The sequence below is a fragment of the Cnephaeus nilssonii genome (assembly GCF_951640355.1).
Source record: "Cnephaeus nilssonii genome assembly, chromosome: 10".
Taxonomy (NCBI): Eukaryota; Metazoa; Chordata; class Mammalia; order Chiroptera; family Vespertilionidae; genus Cnephaeus; species Cnephaeus nilssonii.
In genome coordinates, this window is record NC_137081.1 from 47,731,665 (window position 1) to 47,749,143 (window position 17,479).

The 17,479-nt window shown below is 37.6% G+C and overlaps 1 protein-coding gene across 1 annotated transcript in view; it reads left to right on the plus strand.

The window, feature by feature from the left end:
- The window catches only part of ABCB11 (ATP binding cassette subfamily B member 11), a 79,006-nt gene that overhangs the window by 40,155 nt on the left and 21,372 nt on the right, over nt 1–17,479 (plus strand). The window contains exons 17-19 of the mRNA XM_079781807.1: nt 4,044–4,146; nt 11,916–12,080; nt 17,327–17,431. Of these exons, the coding sequence (XP_079637933.1) occupies nt 4,044–4,146; nt 11,916–12,080; nt 17,327–17,431 (373 nt within the window). The remainder of the gene's footprint in view (nt 1–4,043; nt 4,147–11,915; nt 12,081–17,326; nt 17,432–17,479) is intronic.

The following is a 17,479-nucleotide window of genomic DNA, read 5'->3' on the forward strand; positions in this document are numbered from 1 at the left end:
CTAATTTAATGCACCGGTCATCTAGTCCTAATATATAAAAAGCCAGGGGCCATCACGGCCTAAATGACTGGACAGAAGACTGAACAGCAGGCTGCCGGCAGGAGGGAGCTCCCTCCCGGCCCTGGTTTGGGTGTAGCAGTGGCGGGAGGGAGCTCTGAGCCCCGGCTGGGGCATGGCAGAACTCTGGGTCTTGAGTGATCAGGGGTGTGGCCAGCCTTCAAACTGGACCCTGACAGGAGAGAGCCCCATTCTTCGCAGAATCAGCCATTGGACAGCTTGCTGTCAGCGGCCTGCCAGCCAGGAATCCCATTCCTCTGCACCCTGGACCCTGACAAGAGGGAGGAGGGAGCCTCCTGGCTTTTCACAAATGATTGGTAACCTCCTGGCTTTTTCACAAATGATTGCATCAGTGTTGTTTTTACATGATGTTTTTATATCATGTCTTTGTTGTTGTTATATCATGTTGTGATTGTTTATTTATTAATAAATTTATATATTATTTTCATATACATTTTACTAATTTTCTTTCATCTCTGACACTTCTATTATGGAGAAAGGGAAAATAGCAATATTAAAATATTCCTCTAATTAATTCCCTTTTAATGTGCACAAATTTCATGCACCGGGTCACTTAGTTTTCTAATGTTTAAAGGTAATTTCCCCAAACATCAGCTATGTATTTATTTAGTTTTTATTTTAGGTATTTATTTTTCTATGGATAAATATATGGGTATTCACTCTCAAAACATATTTTTGTTGTTGTATGCTATTAGCAAGACTGTAAATTTAGGCTTCCATTCTGGTTTAAGAGTTTTAATAAAATAATTCCTTTAATACTAAAAGACTGTGAATTAAGAAGAATTCTGCTCAGGAACATTGTCCATATTAATGAAAATGTTATCAAAGATTTTTTTTTAAGTTAGGATACTACAGTAGGCAATGAACTTACACCATATTTCTCTAACATTTTCTTACATTTCTAGATTATTTAATTCAGGACTTGCTCATTCAAGATAACTAGCTAATAATTTATTGAAAAATGGCTAAAGAGCTTAAAACAAAACATTCATGTAACAACTTTAAGTAGTACAAACATAAATTTATTTATTTTTAATATTCAAAGGGTAGTTCACTAGGTTTATGCTTAGAGTTTTTTATTTTTCCTTTGGAGAACAGATCATTCAGGAAAATTTCATGAAATGCTAGTTTTATTGAATTTATTGAATTTAGAAAAGAATAAATTGATAGCTTGATGAACCAAATTCCACCTGTTCTAAGTAGTCTACTTACAATCTATTATTAGGACCAGATAACCATTTTAATAGAAACATTTCCTATTTGACCATTTGTTCTTACAAAGTCTAGATTTTGGTGACTAGGATGAGAAATCCAGAAATACAATCTATACACAGAAAGAAGCTATTAACTTCCTGCAGAGAAAGATTTATAAGTTAAATGAAAAGATGGTTAAAAATACCTCTTGTGTAGACTGACAGATTTTTAATTTTTTTGCTAAAAGATGACAAAGTGGAATGTTAATTTGTATCTTATTTCCTTGCCTAAGGTCTTTCTGAAGGCTAAGTCTCTCTTAGTTATAGATTTTAGGTTCAAGAACAATTTAATGGATGAAGAAATTAATTTTCTAAATAATAATGTTGAAAGCAAGTATTATTTATTCAGCTAATTTATTTCCCAATTTAGCTGCTTTTGTTTGCGTTGAGAAGTACTAAAACAGCTTCTGAGAAAGGGAGTAGCAGATGTTGTAGGTTTCTGGAAGGGCTGAGGTAGAATTATAACTCTGGTGTTTATGATAGATCAGAGGGTGAACTGCCTGGCAGGTAGGGTGCCTGCCTAGCTGTCTCATTGGGAGAGCCTATGCTATACAGGTGGAATGGTGTGGGGGATAGGAAGAGAGAGAGAGAGAGAGAGAGAGAGAGAGAGAGAGAGAGAGAGAGAGAGAGAGAGGCTTATGAAATGTAAGATTAAAGTAGTAGAAATCCGAGGGGACAAGGATATAGGTCTTCCCATGCTCAGACTGGGAGGTAGTCAAGTATATCTTGATGCCTTCTTCTCTTCATTTACTCCTACTATGGCTTCTAATGCTCTGAGTTTTATTTTAGACCCATGAACTTAAGCCTCAGCCTTATCATGCACTCTGCTCTCTCCAAGTGACACATGCCTATTCCTTACACCATCTGGAGAAGACAATTCCACCTTAGTTACCAAAAACAAAGAAATGACTCTGTTGCTATAGAGCTTCAGGTCAGATTGGGAGGGAAAAGGGGTGCCCCAGGGGGAGCCAGTTTGGTAGCAGGCCGTAGGGGTAAGGAGTGGCTTCATGCCTATTCATAATGAGGTTTGGCAAGAGTTTGAATATGTAAGAGCAAGGAACAGGGAGGAATTGAGATAAATGCACCTTGTTGAAACTGGGTGACTAAGAGGATGGCAGTACCATTAACAGAACGTGGTAACAAATCAGATTAATTAAGTCAATGTGTTACTGCCTTCTCAGGAAGGCTAAATGAGCATGTGTAACAGGCAGGGTCCACCCTGATAATAGTGTTAGTCCAATTTCACCTGGATACAAATGATAGAAGCTTGTGAATGGTTCCATCTGGCTTGCACTAAGTAGTTGATATAGGTCTCTTCATCTCTTACATTGCTCTTTCACACCATATGACTTCCAATTAGGTGCTTCAATAAGGAAACTTCCCTCCTTCCAAGTCTTCAGCATTGCCTTTATCACTGAAGACACTATTTTCAAATGAATGAAAACCTAACTGGACCTGGTTTAACCTTTAAAGGGAGAGAAGCAGTTGACATAACTAAATAGTCCCAGGAGGATGCTTTGGCTTCAGGCGAGGCTGGGGTATCAGTGATTTGTCCAAGTCTCTCTCCTTAGCTCTACTTTTTTTTCCACTACTGGCTTTATTTTAGGGGAAGCTTCTCTCCTTAAGAGTTTCAACATAATTGCCATCAGCTCCCAATGCTACATATTCTCAAGCTTAATCTAGAGGAGAGTAGAATCTCTTTCCCAGAAATCACAGGAAAATGAAATAAAACAACCTGAACCAATCACTTCCTGTATCTGTCCTGGACTAGGTATATCTAATGAGTGTTCCTGTTCTCTCCTCTCTTCATGCTTCCGTTTACACTGTTCTCTCAATCAGAAATGCTTTTCCTTCTAGTCTACAAAAACCCAAACCCTGCCGTAGTCACCTCTTCCTAGAAGTCTCTTATGGTAACACCTGCCATACATTTCTTTTTCCTTTAAATTTTCATACTCTTTATTCAAATCTGCCTTATAGCACTTAGCACATTCTTCCTTACATCAGGATTGGCTGTATATGTGTTGCTCCTCTATACGATTTAAGCTCCTTGAGGGAGAAGTCTGTCATTGATCAGTCTTTGTATCCCCCACAGCCCCTGGAATATTGCATGCTGTAGGTGCCCAATAAACCTCTGTTGGATGAATGAATGAACACATCAAGTTAAATTATATTTCAATAAGATATTTGTTGATTAAATGCATAACTAGGGGTGATATATAACCTGGAGAAAATCTCACTAGGGGTTCTATTTCCTCTCAGACAAGCTCATTTGTATAGAGGTGGCAAAACTTTGAAGTAAACAAAACATAAGGTGATTTTGGGGGGAGGGGGAGATGGGTAGATAAAAATACAGTGAGAAGGGAAGTAAAGGCAATGGCCTATTGCTAGTATAGCAATTAGCAGAGCCATGTGGGTTCAGAATGGATTTGAGTCTTACACCTTTTCCTGGTAAACTAGTAGGACAACTTCGCCCTCCTTCTTTTTCTCCCTTCTGGGTCAAGGTCTAGCTTAGGGCCCAGAGCAACCCCACTGATTAATTCTGCCCTAAGAATAGCTCTGTCTAATCTAACCAGAAAGATTCCTTATCTGGTTACCAGGTGACCTGGAAAACATTTCTGTTTATTTGACATATGTCTTGTAAACTTGGATACCAGTTGACTTCTGTTCCAACCTGCCCGCAATCTACAGACTGTTTAATCTTTTTATTTACAGAGCTTCCATCCGGCAACGCTCCAAGACTCAGCTTTCTTACCTGGTACATGAACCTTCATTAGCTGGTGTAGATCATAAATCTACTTATGAAGAAGACAGAAAGGTCAGGCACCAATCACTCATGGGGGAATAGAAGAAGCCTCTCCTAGGGACTATTGTTTGCACTTTAAGCCTAGAATATGAGCTTTCAAGGCCTATATTTAGCAATATTTCACTGTCGGACTAAAGGGGAAAACACATTAAGACCTGATGGAAACTCTAAATTTTACACAATGTTTTTAAAGAAAGATATATTAATTAATTACTTTTAAGAATGCATGGTAACTAAAACTGGACTATTAATGGTAAATAGTTCTTAAATGTACCATTCTAGTAAATACAGGCAAATTATATGTACTCAGCAGATTACTTCATTATGTAGGCATTCTTTAAAAATTTTTAAGAATATCTGAAAACTTCCCCCCCCCCCAAATTTTAAGTCTCATTCTTAAATTGTAATAACCTTGGCAAAAGTGTTTGATCAACAAAGGTATTTGATAAGGGTAACTTTATACAAGTTATCACAAAATTTTTTAATTGACATACAACATACCTTACAAAATGACCCCCACAATAAGTCTAGTTACCATCTGTGGTAACTAATCAATACTATTAATTTTAACACAATTCAAAACACAAAGATGAAAGAGATAGGAGAGGACTCAACCCATATCCTATATAATAAAAGGCTAATATGCAAATTGTCCCTTTGGGAGTGAGACTGGGAGACTGGGAGTTCGATCACTCACTATGACGTGTGCTGACCACCAGGGGGCGGCACGGAATGTGGCAGGCAACCAGCGGCAGCGGGGCACTGAGGGAGTGAGGGAAGGAGGAGGCGGGGAGGCCGGGAGGTGGGGAACCTGATCAGCCCTGATCTCTGGCCAGGCCTAGGGACCGTACCCTGTGCATGAATTTTGTGCACCAAGCCTCTAGTAGCAATATAAAACTTTCTTCACCGGGATGCATGTATCCAGAGCTGTTGTGGCACTAACTTTCACATAAAGTGACCATCCTCCTCCTGAAATCATTGCACTTTATTCTTCAGCCCTGACACTCTCACTTTTGATCCCCCATCCTCTTCACATGACTCTTTTTATGGAACTCTTCTTATTGAACTTTACTAGTATTTGAGGTCATGTTGTCTTATCCCCTTGCTAAACTATAAGCTTCTTAAGGTTAGTGACTATATATCATTTGTATTTGTATCAACTTGGGCACCTTGCTCAGTGGCTGCACCTAGTAGGACATCAGAAGGTTTTAAAACTAGTATAAAAAATGGAATTGTTACAATAAAATAAAGCCTAAACCACTATTTATGAAAGCAAATAAGTCGGAGAATATTTTAATTACAAGCACATTTATTATGCATGATGTAATTTCAAATTATCTTTAAAAATTCATTTTGGAAGTAATTGTTAGCATTGGCTCACAGTGACAGAATTAGAAGAAAGTACAGTACTATTTATGACCTTATGACTAAGAAGGACTCTTAAGGTTCTTTTTGGTTTCAGTGTATTAATCATGAATAGAAAGAGATTCCACTACCTAATATAGAGTTGTTGTAAGTATGTTTCATAGACGAGCAGCAGGATGAATCGCAGTGAGAGAAAACATTTAGCAAGCATGATTGCTTACTGCATTTTGCTGGTAAGGGCTCAAGCCCCCCGTCTGGTTCTAGAAACAGGTATTTCATTTATGGTCAGGTGCTGCCACTAATAACTACAAGAAACATGACGTAGGGAGTTTACTAGAGCTTCCAGGGAGAAAGATCCAAATACGACTTTGAAATTTCAAACACAGCAGCACCAATCATAGTCAATTTTTACATTTTTATGTTTTTTTCCCCTAGTTTCTGGGTAAACATTTGACAATAAAAGCAAGAGTTAGGAAGAAGAAAAAGGAAATGGGATTTTGCTGTTGTTGTTGTTGAAACTGGTAGATGGCCCAGCATAGTTGCAGAGAACAATTAGATTCCCTGGAGTCACATTCCCATGGAGTGCTTTTACTGCCGGGAAAACGCCAAAGGGAGCCATTTAAATAAAGGGAAACAAATCAAATAGAGAGATTAGTTTTAGAGATATAACAATGCTCCATGTTATAGTCTACTCATTAGAATTGTAAATTAGAATGGAACAATTAAACTCAATTAAATGTTAACCAGTATAATTTTAAAAAGTGCCACTTTATATTCTCTCTCTAGTTAAAGGGAGACAAAAGAAGAAAGAGGAAGAAAAGGACAGGGAAGCCAATGTGGTTTTGCTAAAACTTCAAAAGGAAAAGATCTTATGCTTCTATTAATACTGCTTACTTGTATGATAATTATCTTAGAGCCTTTTAGATTTAAAGAATTAAACATTTTTAAGAAGAAAACAGTAGACTATGGGTTAGTAAATTTTAACTTATGGATTTTTTAATCCTGGTGAATTTTAAAGTATTTTAAATATTTGGGTTGTTCTAATCCCAAGTAATTTTTAAAGTATTTTTATAGTTAACTAAATTCTGCCCAAGCACTGGTGAAATTCTTCCTTTTTCTCATTTTGATGTAGAAGCTCTAACCTTATCTTCTGTAAAATTGGGAAATGTTATATCTTTTGTTGCCAAAAGTTTAATTACATAAAGAAGTTATCTCCACCTTGTGGTTTCTTAGAGTTTTGACTCCGAAAACTTAGAAGAGAAAGTCTCATAAGTCTGTTTCCAGACTCTAAGTGGTGAGTCTGGCTCAAGGTCTCATCGTTAGCTGGGTCAGAGCTGAGACTACAGCCCATTTCTCCTCACTCTCCAAGCTGCACTTTTGGCCCCCAGAAATGGGGTCTGATTTTAGTGGTAATGCTGATAAAATTCATCTTAGAATTAGGGGAAACCTGCAGGCTAGAGGTTTCAATCTCTGATATCTAGGCATCTCTTTCAGGAAAACTAGAAAAGATGAGGTAGAATATAGGGGTATTCCACTCGCCGGTGTGGCTCAGTGGATTGAGTGTCATCCCATGCAACAAGAGGTTGCTGGTTCAATTCCTGGTCAGAGCACATGCCTGGGTTGTGGGCTCGATCCCCAGTAGGGACCATGTAAGAAGCAGCCCATCAGTGTTTCTCTCTCATCGATGTTTCTATCTCTCTCTCCCTCTCCCTTTCTCTCTCTCTCTAATTTCAATAAAAACATATTTCTAAAAAAAAGAATACAGGGGAGGCAAAAGTAGGTTAATAATAATAAATAATATAATAATAAATGGCAATACTACAATAATAAACTCTATGTTTTGTATCCTCACAACTGCGAATCTACTTTTGCTCATGCCTGTATATATGAAATCAATTAAACCTGTTGGGGAGGAACAATGTCTTTCTACCCCTCTTGGTTCTTTGGGCTTTGTCTAAGGATTAAATTGGCATATGGGGGCTTCATGATAATATGAGGTTCAAAGACAGACAGACAATTGAGCCTTATATATCATCCAGAGCTGAAGGGAAGGCGTTAGGGGTCTGGGACTTCAAAGGGCAGGAAAAATTTCACAGGAAGACAGGAAAAACAAATGTTTGCCGAGCTGTGCAAAGACAAGGGACACAGGGAGAATTTTGACTAAGCAGGCCTTGCTAAATTCCCCGCTGTCTACCACACCTAGCTCATATTCTTTGTAGATATCTCTGCTTATATAGCTCCATTCCTGGAATAGGCCTCTATCTAAATTCCTTTAGGCAGTTAAGGGGGAGGTAGAAATCTGTTCCTGAGACTTTTGTTTCTTAAAAATAGTCAGCCTCAAATAATTCTCATACCAAAAAGACATATTTGGGGTGTGTGAACTCCTGTTCCCCTAAAGCAATGATGGGCAACCTTTTGAGCTTGGTGTGTCAAACTTCGCCAAAAAACTGAGCATAACTCGGGTAGTGTGTCACTTTGAGGAAAAAACATTATTTCGCAAATGTTTCATCCTCAGGAGCAGCAAATGTTTCATCCTCAGCATGCGGCCGCCTCAGCGGCCGCGTGTCATCAGAAATGGCTACGCGTGTCAGTGCTGACACGCGTGTCATAGGTTCGCCATCACTGCCCTAAAGTGTCAATTACTAGAAACCCATCACTGCATCATGGCTAACGTATAGAATAGGGCTTAGGCATTTGTTTAAAAGGTATGACAGAGACATGACCTATAAAAGTGACTACCAGTATTTATTCATTTGAAGAACCTCTACTTCTTGTCATAGTTACCATTTCTTAAAGTCAATATTGAGGCAGAAGTTTCCATGAATTGGCATGCAGAAACCAGTATAACAAAATGTAGATGGAAGGGCATAAAATTTAAATAGGAATTTATATTTTCACCTACCTATACAAGGAGATAGAAGGAAGGAAACTGAGAAAAGCCCAGTGTCTAACCATCGACATAGTAGGTTTCATCCATTAAACATGTATTGCACATCTATTATGTGTGAGGTATTGTGTTAGGAATGCAAGGATGAGTGGGCCACTGCCCTTCTCCACGCACTGGAGTTGCTAGCAGGATACTTCTTTACGTATAATAAACAAATGAGCATTGTGCAACTTGACATTGCTATCATACAGGCAGGGACTCTGCAGTGAGGAAACACATGCGTTTTTATAATTTTATCTCTCTGTTTGAGTTACTGGTTTGCCATGAATTTTTTCATCTTTCCTTTAGTCATTTTAATTCATCTTTAGCTTTTTTTGGATGAGTAAATTTATCGTTAGATTTACAAAATCAGAGAGAAAACCATTCCGTACATAATTACATTTTGTTTTATTCTTTTGCTATGCTTTTAGCTACACCAAATGAAAGTCAATCAAAAGTGAATGACTCAGGGACAGATTTCTTCGTTTTTGCATCATTCAATCTCGATAGCCACTCTTTTTTTGGGGTAAGAGGACAGTTTCAATGGAAATAATACCCTTGGGGGAGGATTCGCAACAACAAAAAGATTGCATCCCTTTGGAAAATGGCCTCTTCCAGGGGACATCAGGACAGCAAGGGAGGTCTCAGCTCCTGCCCTGGGGAATCCTGGTCTGTGATGCATAGAGGGCCAGATGATACCCATCCATGAAGGGCGAAGAATCTCAGGCTTAAGGAGCCTGACTCTTACAATGGGCAGTAAACACATCTACCCTTTTCCTGGGATGGAGACACCATCTGTGTCCTCCAAGGCTATTTGCCATACAAACGTCCTTGAAAAAATAGTCTGAACAAAGGGAGTCAGTGCTTCTGTTCACAAGATGTGCAGCAACATGAGAGAGCCATGTTTTGGAGAACTGTCTCCTCAAAATAACTTAGTCCAGCTCTCTCATGTTGAGGATCAGGTAACTGAGACTCAAAAAGCTAAAGTGCTCAGTGATATATCTCATTGTTGGCTGTGTGTGGCTTGTCCAAGAATCCCGTTCTTTCTATGCCTATTCCACTCAGCTTTCCTAGGCTCCTGTCTTCCTCTCTGGCATTGATTCCTAGAGTTAGTAAGCTGTCAGAAATAAAACCATTGAACAGAAGGATTTGCTGCATGAGTGAGTAGTAATGACAAGTGCAAATGTTGAAGGCAGGCTAAGAGAGAACTTGAAATGAAGGCAGTAACACACCCATCTCCAGCTAAGCTGCCTTCCTCCATCCTATCTGGCTTGCAACTATAACGGCATAGACATGATACAAGCTTTTATTTAAATTGAATTGGTAATATGGTCTTCGATTTTATAAGCAAAAAGAAAGCCTTTGAAATTCCTTGCTGTTGTATGTTCATTATGTTCAGCTACGAAAAGGGTACATTACTATGTGTGTGATATATTTTTCCCCTTTAATTTTTAAAAAAAATTTATCTTTATTGTTGAAAGTATTATAGATGTCCTTTTCTTTTTTTCCCAGTGACCCCTTCCACCCACACCTGTCCCTTCCAGGCCTTCACCACACTATTGTCTGTGTCCATGGACTATGCATATATGCATATAAGTTCCCTGGTTAATATCCCTCAACCCCTACTTTCCCTCTGAGATTCATCAGTCTGTTCCATGCTTCTTTATCTCTGGATCTATATTGTTCAGCAATTTATTTTGTTCATTAGATTCCACATATGAGTGAGATCATGTGATACTTATCTTTCTTTGACTAGTTTATTTCACTTAGCGTACTTTCCAGGTCTCTCCATGCTGTCTGAAATGGTAAGAGATCCCCCTTCTTTACAGCTGCATAGGATTCCATGGTTAAATGATTCACAGATAACATGATATTGTACATAGAAAACCTTAAAGGCTACACCAAAAAACTACTAGATTTAATAAATGAATTTAGTAATGCAGCAGGATACAAAATTAACACCCAGAAATCGACAGCATTTTTATGCACCAATAATGAACTCTCAGAAAGAAAAGCTAAAAAAAAAAAAAAAAAATCCTATTTACCATTGCAACGGAAAAATTAAGATATTAGGGATAAACTTAGCCAAGGAGTTAAAAGACCTGTAATCAGAAAACTATAGAATGTTGAAAAAAGAGATAGAGGAAGATATAAACAAGTGAAAGAATATACTGTGTTCATGGATTTGTAGAATCAACATCATTAAAATGTACATACCACCCAAAGCATTCTATGGGTTCAATGCAATCCCTATTAAAATACCAACAGCATATTTCACAGATCTAGAACAAATACTCAAAAAATTTATATGGAACCAAAAAAGACCCCGAATAGCCATGGCAATCTTGAGAAAGAAGAACAAAGTTGGAGGAATCACAATACCAGATATCAAGTTAGACTACAAAGCCACTGTACTCAGAATAGCCTGGTACAGAATAGGCATATAGATCAATGAAACAGAACAGAGAACCCAGAAATCAATCCAAGCCATTGTACTCAATTAATATTTGACAAAGGAGGCAAGAGCATACAATGGAGTAAAAATAGTCTCTTCAATAAATGGTGTTGGGAAAATTGGACAGGTACATGCAAAAACTATATATATATATATATATATATATATATATATATATATATATATAGTGTATTTTAATAGAAGAAAAAAATTATTATAGATCTATATAAGCCACCTAAAATACTTTCTCAAATAAAGTGGGTAATAAATTAAAAAACTATTGAATACATGGGCCTAAGACAAAAGCACTGAGTAATATCTATAGCCAAGGAAAAAGATGGTAAAAATGAGGTTCTGAATATAATATTTGCCTTCAAGAAGATAAAAATTTGCTAGCTCTGACACTTTAATGGCAAATAAAAAGATCAGAATAGGGAAATATTAAAATAATCCTCACTCCCTGTGAAGAAAACGTGAAATTTAGAAATCCAAATAGATTACAGTTTAATTTTGGGTACTAATTAAGGTAAACCTTACAGAAAACATGTAAATGAGAATTGTTGACACAACTTCACAAATTTCAAGTTATTTTGCCTCTGTTTTAGATACACTGTCTTGCCTTGGGAACTTTGAAAATTTCACAAGTCCTCAAATATGTAAATACTACTATAACACAAATATATTTTTTAAATGAGGAGTTTATTTTTCTCAAAGATCCAACATATTTATTTCTCCCCAAGAGTCAATGCATATGCAATTGTGAAATGAGAACCATAAACTCACTTTCAGAGGAGTAGCCCCTCTAGGCTCCTTCCTTCCAGTGACAGCTGGGTCTCAAGAAATTGAAAACCAGTCCTCACAAAATAACAAATCACCACTCCTTATAGATCTTTGAGGTCCCCATAACCAGTCAAAACATGACTCTTCCACCTGTGAATGCTGAAGGGCCTGCTATATATATAACAAAAAAAAAGTATGTAAAAACGTGTCTGTGTGTACATTTGAATGATTAATCTAACCCTCTCTCCCCTCCAGGACAAGAACATTCCTGTGGAAGAAGAAATTGAACCTGCCCCCGTTCGAAGGATTCTGAAACTCAATGCTCCAGAATGGCCCTACATGGTGGTGGGGTCTGTGGGTGCAGCTGTCAATGGGGCAGTCACACCCCTCTATGCCTTTTTATTCAGCCAGATTCTTGGGGTAAGCAAACGGCTGGACTATCTTTATTCTCCTTACCTTTGGTGCTTCTATCAGTGGATATTGTCATTTTTGATAGATTGGCTCTTTACTTAATGTGTTTAGTTTTTTTCTCATCTCTAAAGAATTAAAATGCCTCAAGTATCGCATCACATAGAAGGTAAGAAGGCGAAGCTAAGTACTGTCATTTGGGCTGGCAGGACACTCGTCGTCGTCAAGTCTGTAAAAACTGCACTAAGGCTTCAAATTTAATGTTAGAAGAGGGCAATTTACCTACATGCAAACCAAATCAGAATGCAAACAGGTTTGTTGAATAATACAGAAGAGTTTTAGGGCTATTTTAATCTTGCTGAACAGCTGAGGTACAAAGTTTTACTTACAATAGCAAGTATTAGAGTACATTTTGTAATTCGCTGCTTTCCTGCTGATTAGAGAGAAAATGAGAAAAGGAGAATGAAGTAAAATAGGAATGGGAAAAGATTAAATTTATGACAGTTTTTCACTGCCTAGACCTTTTGAATATTCTCCATCTGACTTCATTGCTATAATAAAAAATAACTACAAACAGTAATTAGACACTAGCTAACCACTTTCATAAAACAGTACATTAACCTCTCCTAATAACCACCCGCAGTAGGTATTCTTATTGTTCCCATTTTACAAAGAAGCAAACCAAGGCATAGAGAACTAAGGATAGCAAGTAGTGAATCTAAGATTCAAATCCAAGCAGTATGACTATAGAGTCGGGTTCTAATAAAACGTTATCATTGCAAAATTATTTATCAAAATGCTATCAAGTTTTCTTGAAATTTACACACACATACACACACACACACACACACACACACACACACACTATCTTGTGAGGTCAATAGGAAGGCAAACCTAGAATCTAGAGAACTTTATTAACTTGTTCAAGGTAACATAGGCATTAAGTTATGGGGCCAGGACTAGAACCCAGCCTTTCGGAAGCCTAGTCTAAAGGATCTGCCATCACACCACATTGTCAGAGCTTAGTAGAAGTCCTAAGTTTTAGTTATTCTGTCTCTGTGTCTGTCCTCTGTCTCACTCTCTGTCTCTGTATCTCTCTGTCTTGTCTCTCTCTTTCTCTCTCTCTCTCTCCTTGTCTCTCTAGCAGAGCTCCTGACCAGAAAAAAATGTGCCCACATGCATGAGTTGTACAGAAAGACCTGGATAGTCCACAGACAAAATCAAGTCAATTGTGTAGGGAGGGCCCCAGCCTGGGCTTCAATTTTCACACTGCCCCCTTGTGGTAAGTGAGGAAATCGTGTTCACTTCAGGGAGGGGTAATTGGAAACATAAGGCCCTTCAACTCTGATAAATTGAATTTCTGGTTATGTAAAACCTTTACGATGAAAATCTTTTAAATGATTAATTTATATACCTTAATGTCTATTAAGTGCAATGTTCTAAAATAATAGAAATGTTTGTTCACTCAGCAGATATTTGTCATCTGCCCTAGACACAGTGCTAAGAACTTGGAAATGCAGTTATCAGTCATGGTGTCTTCTTTATGGAGTTTTAAGTCTATGAGGAAGACAGACATTAAACAACAAAAAAATCCACTCATCATCTCATTTTTCAACAAATACTTATTGATCACTTATTGTTTATCAGACACTGTTGCTGGTCTTGGGAATAGAGTGGAGACCAAGAAAATCAAAGCCCCTTCCTGCTCTCATAAAGCTGCTATTCTAGTAGCGAGAAGCTCTGGAAATGCATTGTACTTAGCAGTGATGTAGATGTAGAAGGTGTAGGGGTTGGAGTTGAGTCTATAAAGACCCAAGACTATACCCTAGATGTTTGTTTTTAAAGTAAATCCAGGAGGTCAGCATCTTTGCTGATCATTTCCTTCTGTTTTATAAAAGTAAAATAAGGAATATACTCACCCAACTTCACCCTATATATGAGCTGCCGTGGAAAGAATCTTGGTTTTCCTGTCAGGAGACTTTACTCCCGAAACTGTCTCTGTTAGTTACTTACCAAATACTATATTTATTATTATTATTATTATTATTATTATTATTATTATTATTATTTGCTTTTGGTGTAGAATTCAGCAATTTCCATCAAAACCTAGCCAGAGCCCATAATTGGGGATAAGGGTAGGGTGGGGAGGGGGAGGGGGAAGGGGGTGTGGAGGGAGAGGAGCTTCACAAGTCATATACCCTGGGATCCCATCATACCACTTCTCTAGGCCTCTGTTTCCTGAACTTTAACATGAAGGACTGACAAAGATAATTTCTAAGAGACCTTCCAGCTCTAGTGGTCTATGAAATGGCCAAGACAGAAAAAACTTGATTATTCATCTATAACCCCTGCCCACCTAGAGCACCCACTATTTATTGGTGCTGAGAATATTCTCTGTGATTCTTCTGGTCACAACCAGAAATCTTAGGAAAAACTTAGCTCGAGCAATTGAGCTGTTCACTTTAAGGGCTGCAGGATCAGAGTAGCAGGGTCTTGGTCTAGTTGGTGAAATCCAAAGTCTACTCATGGTTAATATCCTCACAGAGTTATATTTGCTAAGAGAATGATGCCAAACAAACTACTATTTTTCCTCTCTGGTAAAGAAGATTGTTTCTGTTTGTTTCTTAGCATAATTATCACATATTCATTAGTAGATTCATGATATTTTTATAATCATGAGACAGATAATAGTCTGCTTTTAATTGCGCTATTTTTATTCTGACATATGTAAAGGGCACAATGTTCACAATTAGTGTATTGAGACAACAGTTTGGCACATGGACTCAGCAAATTATTGGGAATTATTAGGAGCCTGATTGCTAATCTAGTGAAGCCTCAATGTACATATAAGGCATAATTTATCTGACTCACCTTCCCTGGGTCTTTTTGACTTGGAAAATGTGCCAAGTGTTCCAAGCACAGCAATTTGGATGGGGAGAGCATGAACTGTGGCGTTAGCTAGCCCTGGATTTTAGTAGGTCTTTGCTCTGAACTCTGTGCTTTTGAGCAAGGGGCTTCTCCCTGATGAGCCTTAGTCTCCTCATCGGTTACATGGGGCAAGAAAATCTACCTCACTGAGTTGTTTTAAGAATCCTGATTTAAGGAAGTCCTTACAAGTTAAATTAGGTTAAGCAACACATTTGGCATCTGTTAAAAAGCAAGAGTGTAGTGAATGTTTGTTTTCACCTTAAACGGATTTCCATTACAAGAGTGGCACTGACGTATGCGCAAACCACTAGTCTAAGAACAGAGGAACCTATTGATGGATAGCTGTTTGGGTTGCAGGAACAAAGAAAGTACAAAGAACTTATGGGGAAGAATGTTATTTAAAAAAAATTATGGATAGATAGATGACCATTTTTGCTCTGGACAGTTATGTGGATTTAACATTTACCAAATATTGTTTGTTTTAACACTGAGAAGATGGGTAATACCAAGAGCCAAAGAGTATGCTCAGAAGAAAACCATTGCACTGGAATCTGAAATATGGTCATTTCTTTATCCAATAATAACCACTAGCTACATGAACTTGCAAAAAAGACTTGATGTTTTGGCTTTAGTTTTCCATCTGGAAAATAAGAGTTAAACTGGCTAATCTACAGCTCTATACTGTAGTCTGTGATTATAATAGGTGACCTTAGGGAGGAATAGACATCGTGTCATCACAGTTTGGGTTTGCAGGGGATTTGTATAGTGCTTTAAAAAAGCAAACTGAAATATATCTTTAAAGTCCTGAACTTTTAAACTTTATGAAGTAAAAATGTGAGCTATTCTATGCTGGGAAGAATGACTGTGGTGACTCCTGAACCCACTTTTACTTGTATAAAGAACCATGAAGGCTCTAGAAACTTTCTGTCCTAGAAAGAGTAAATCTCATTCATCTGGAACCCTTTTCCCACTTTGGAATTTGTGATAGTTAGAACTAGTTACTTTGGCCTGGCCGGCATAGCTCAGTGGTTGAGTGTCGACCTATGAACCAGGAGGTCACGGTTTGATTCCTGGTCAGGTTCGATCCAAGCAGGAGGCAGCCAATCAATGATTCTCTCTCATTGTTGATGTTTCTATCTCTCTCTCCCTCTCCCTTCCTCTCTGAAATCAATAAGATATATATTTTTAAAACATATATGTTGGCCTTACAAAAAAGGATCTGTTAATGGAGTAGTATACATTGTTTTCAGGATATTTATTTGACATATAGCAGGTACTTAATAAATACTTACTGAATAACTGGTTGCCTTTGAGCAATAAATAAGGATTTATTTTATAGCTCTATAATGTATGCTTTTTTTTTCTGAACTCTCCCAGTTTTCTCATTTAATCTGAATTAGGAAGGTTTTGTTGTACCTGAAACCCCTTTCACTGTAAGGCAATGTCATTAGAATATGGGGCTGTTCTCTTCATTTTCATATTGCAACAGCTTAGTCCCCAATCCATTACCTGAGCATATGTCTGTAAGTGCAGAATATAGGTTCTTGTAAGTATAGTTTACTACTTAACATAGGCTAAGAAAACCCACTCACAATTTTCATAGTGTTTTGAAAATGTTTTCAGCGTCTGGTGATTTAGAGGCAACAACCTCAGCCTCAGATGGATGGAAACTTTTTTCTCTCCTAAGCCAATTCCAGTCAATACCTTGATAGCTAGCTGCATATATATATATAAAATAGTCAATGTACCTGAGTGGGAACATCATCTTTATTGAATCTATTATTGAAGAAAGACAGAGGTCATAATACTTTGAGTTTTGTCCCAGACAACATTCTCAGATTCTCAAGTAACCTCTCTTCCTTCTTTCCTTCCTTCCTTCCTTCCTTCCTTCCTTCCTTCCTTCCTTCCTTCCTTCCTTCCTTCCTTCCTTCCTTCCTTCCCTCCCTCCCTCCTTCCTTCCTTCCTTCCTTCCTTCCTTCCTTCCTTCCTTCCTTCCTTCCTTCTTTCCTTCCTTTATTTTCTTTACCTAATTACATAAAGGATTTGAGGCATTTCATCATATTTTTTCATCTATATCAAAGGAAAGCCAACACAATTGCCTATATCAGACAAAATTTCTATAAATCATAACCATTGATTTTCATTCCTTTCCCACTGGGAATTAAAGTACACACACTCAAAGTTAACTTTGGTTTAATTACTAGTAAACATTATTCACTTTAATGTTTAAAGTGAAATCGTTTTTAACTCAATGCTTAAGAAAAATTTCTAAAAGAAATTTTATTTTTTGGTAATAATAAAATTACTTTCTTGCTTACTGTCTTGCAAAGACTTTTTCACTTCCTGATAAAGAAGAACAAAGGTCACAGATCAATGGTGTGTGCCTGCTTTTTGTAGCAATGGGCTGTGTATCCCTTTGCACTCAATTTCTGCAGGTAAGGAATTTCATTTTTAAATAAGTGATTTCGCTATTTCCCTCTTTT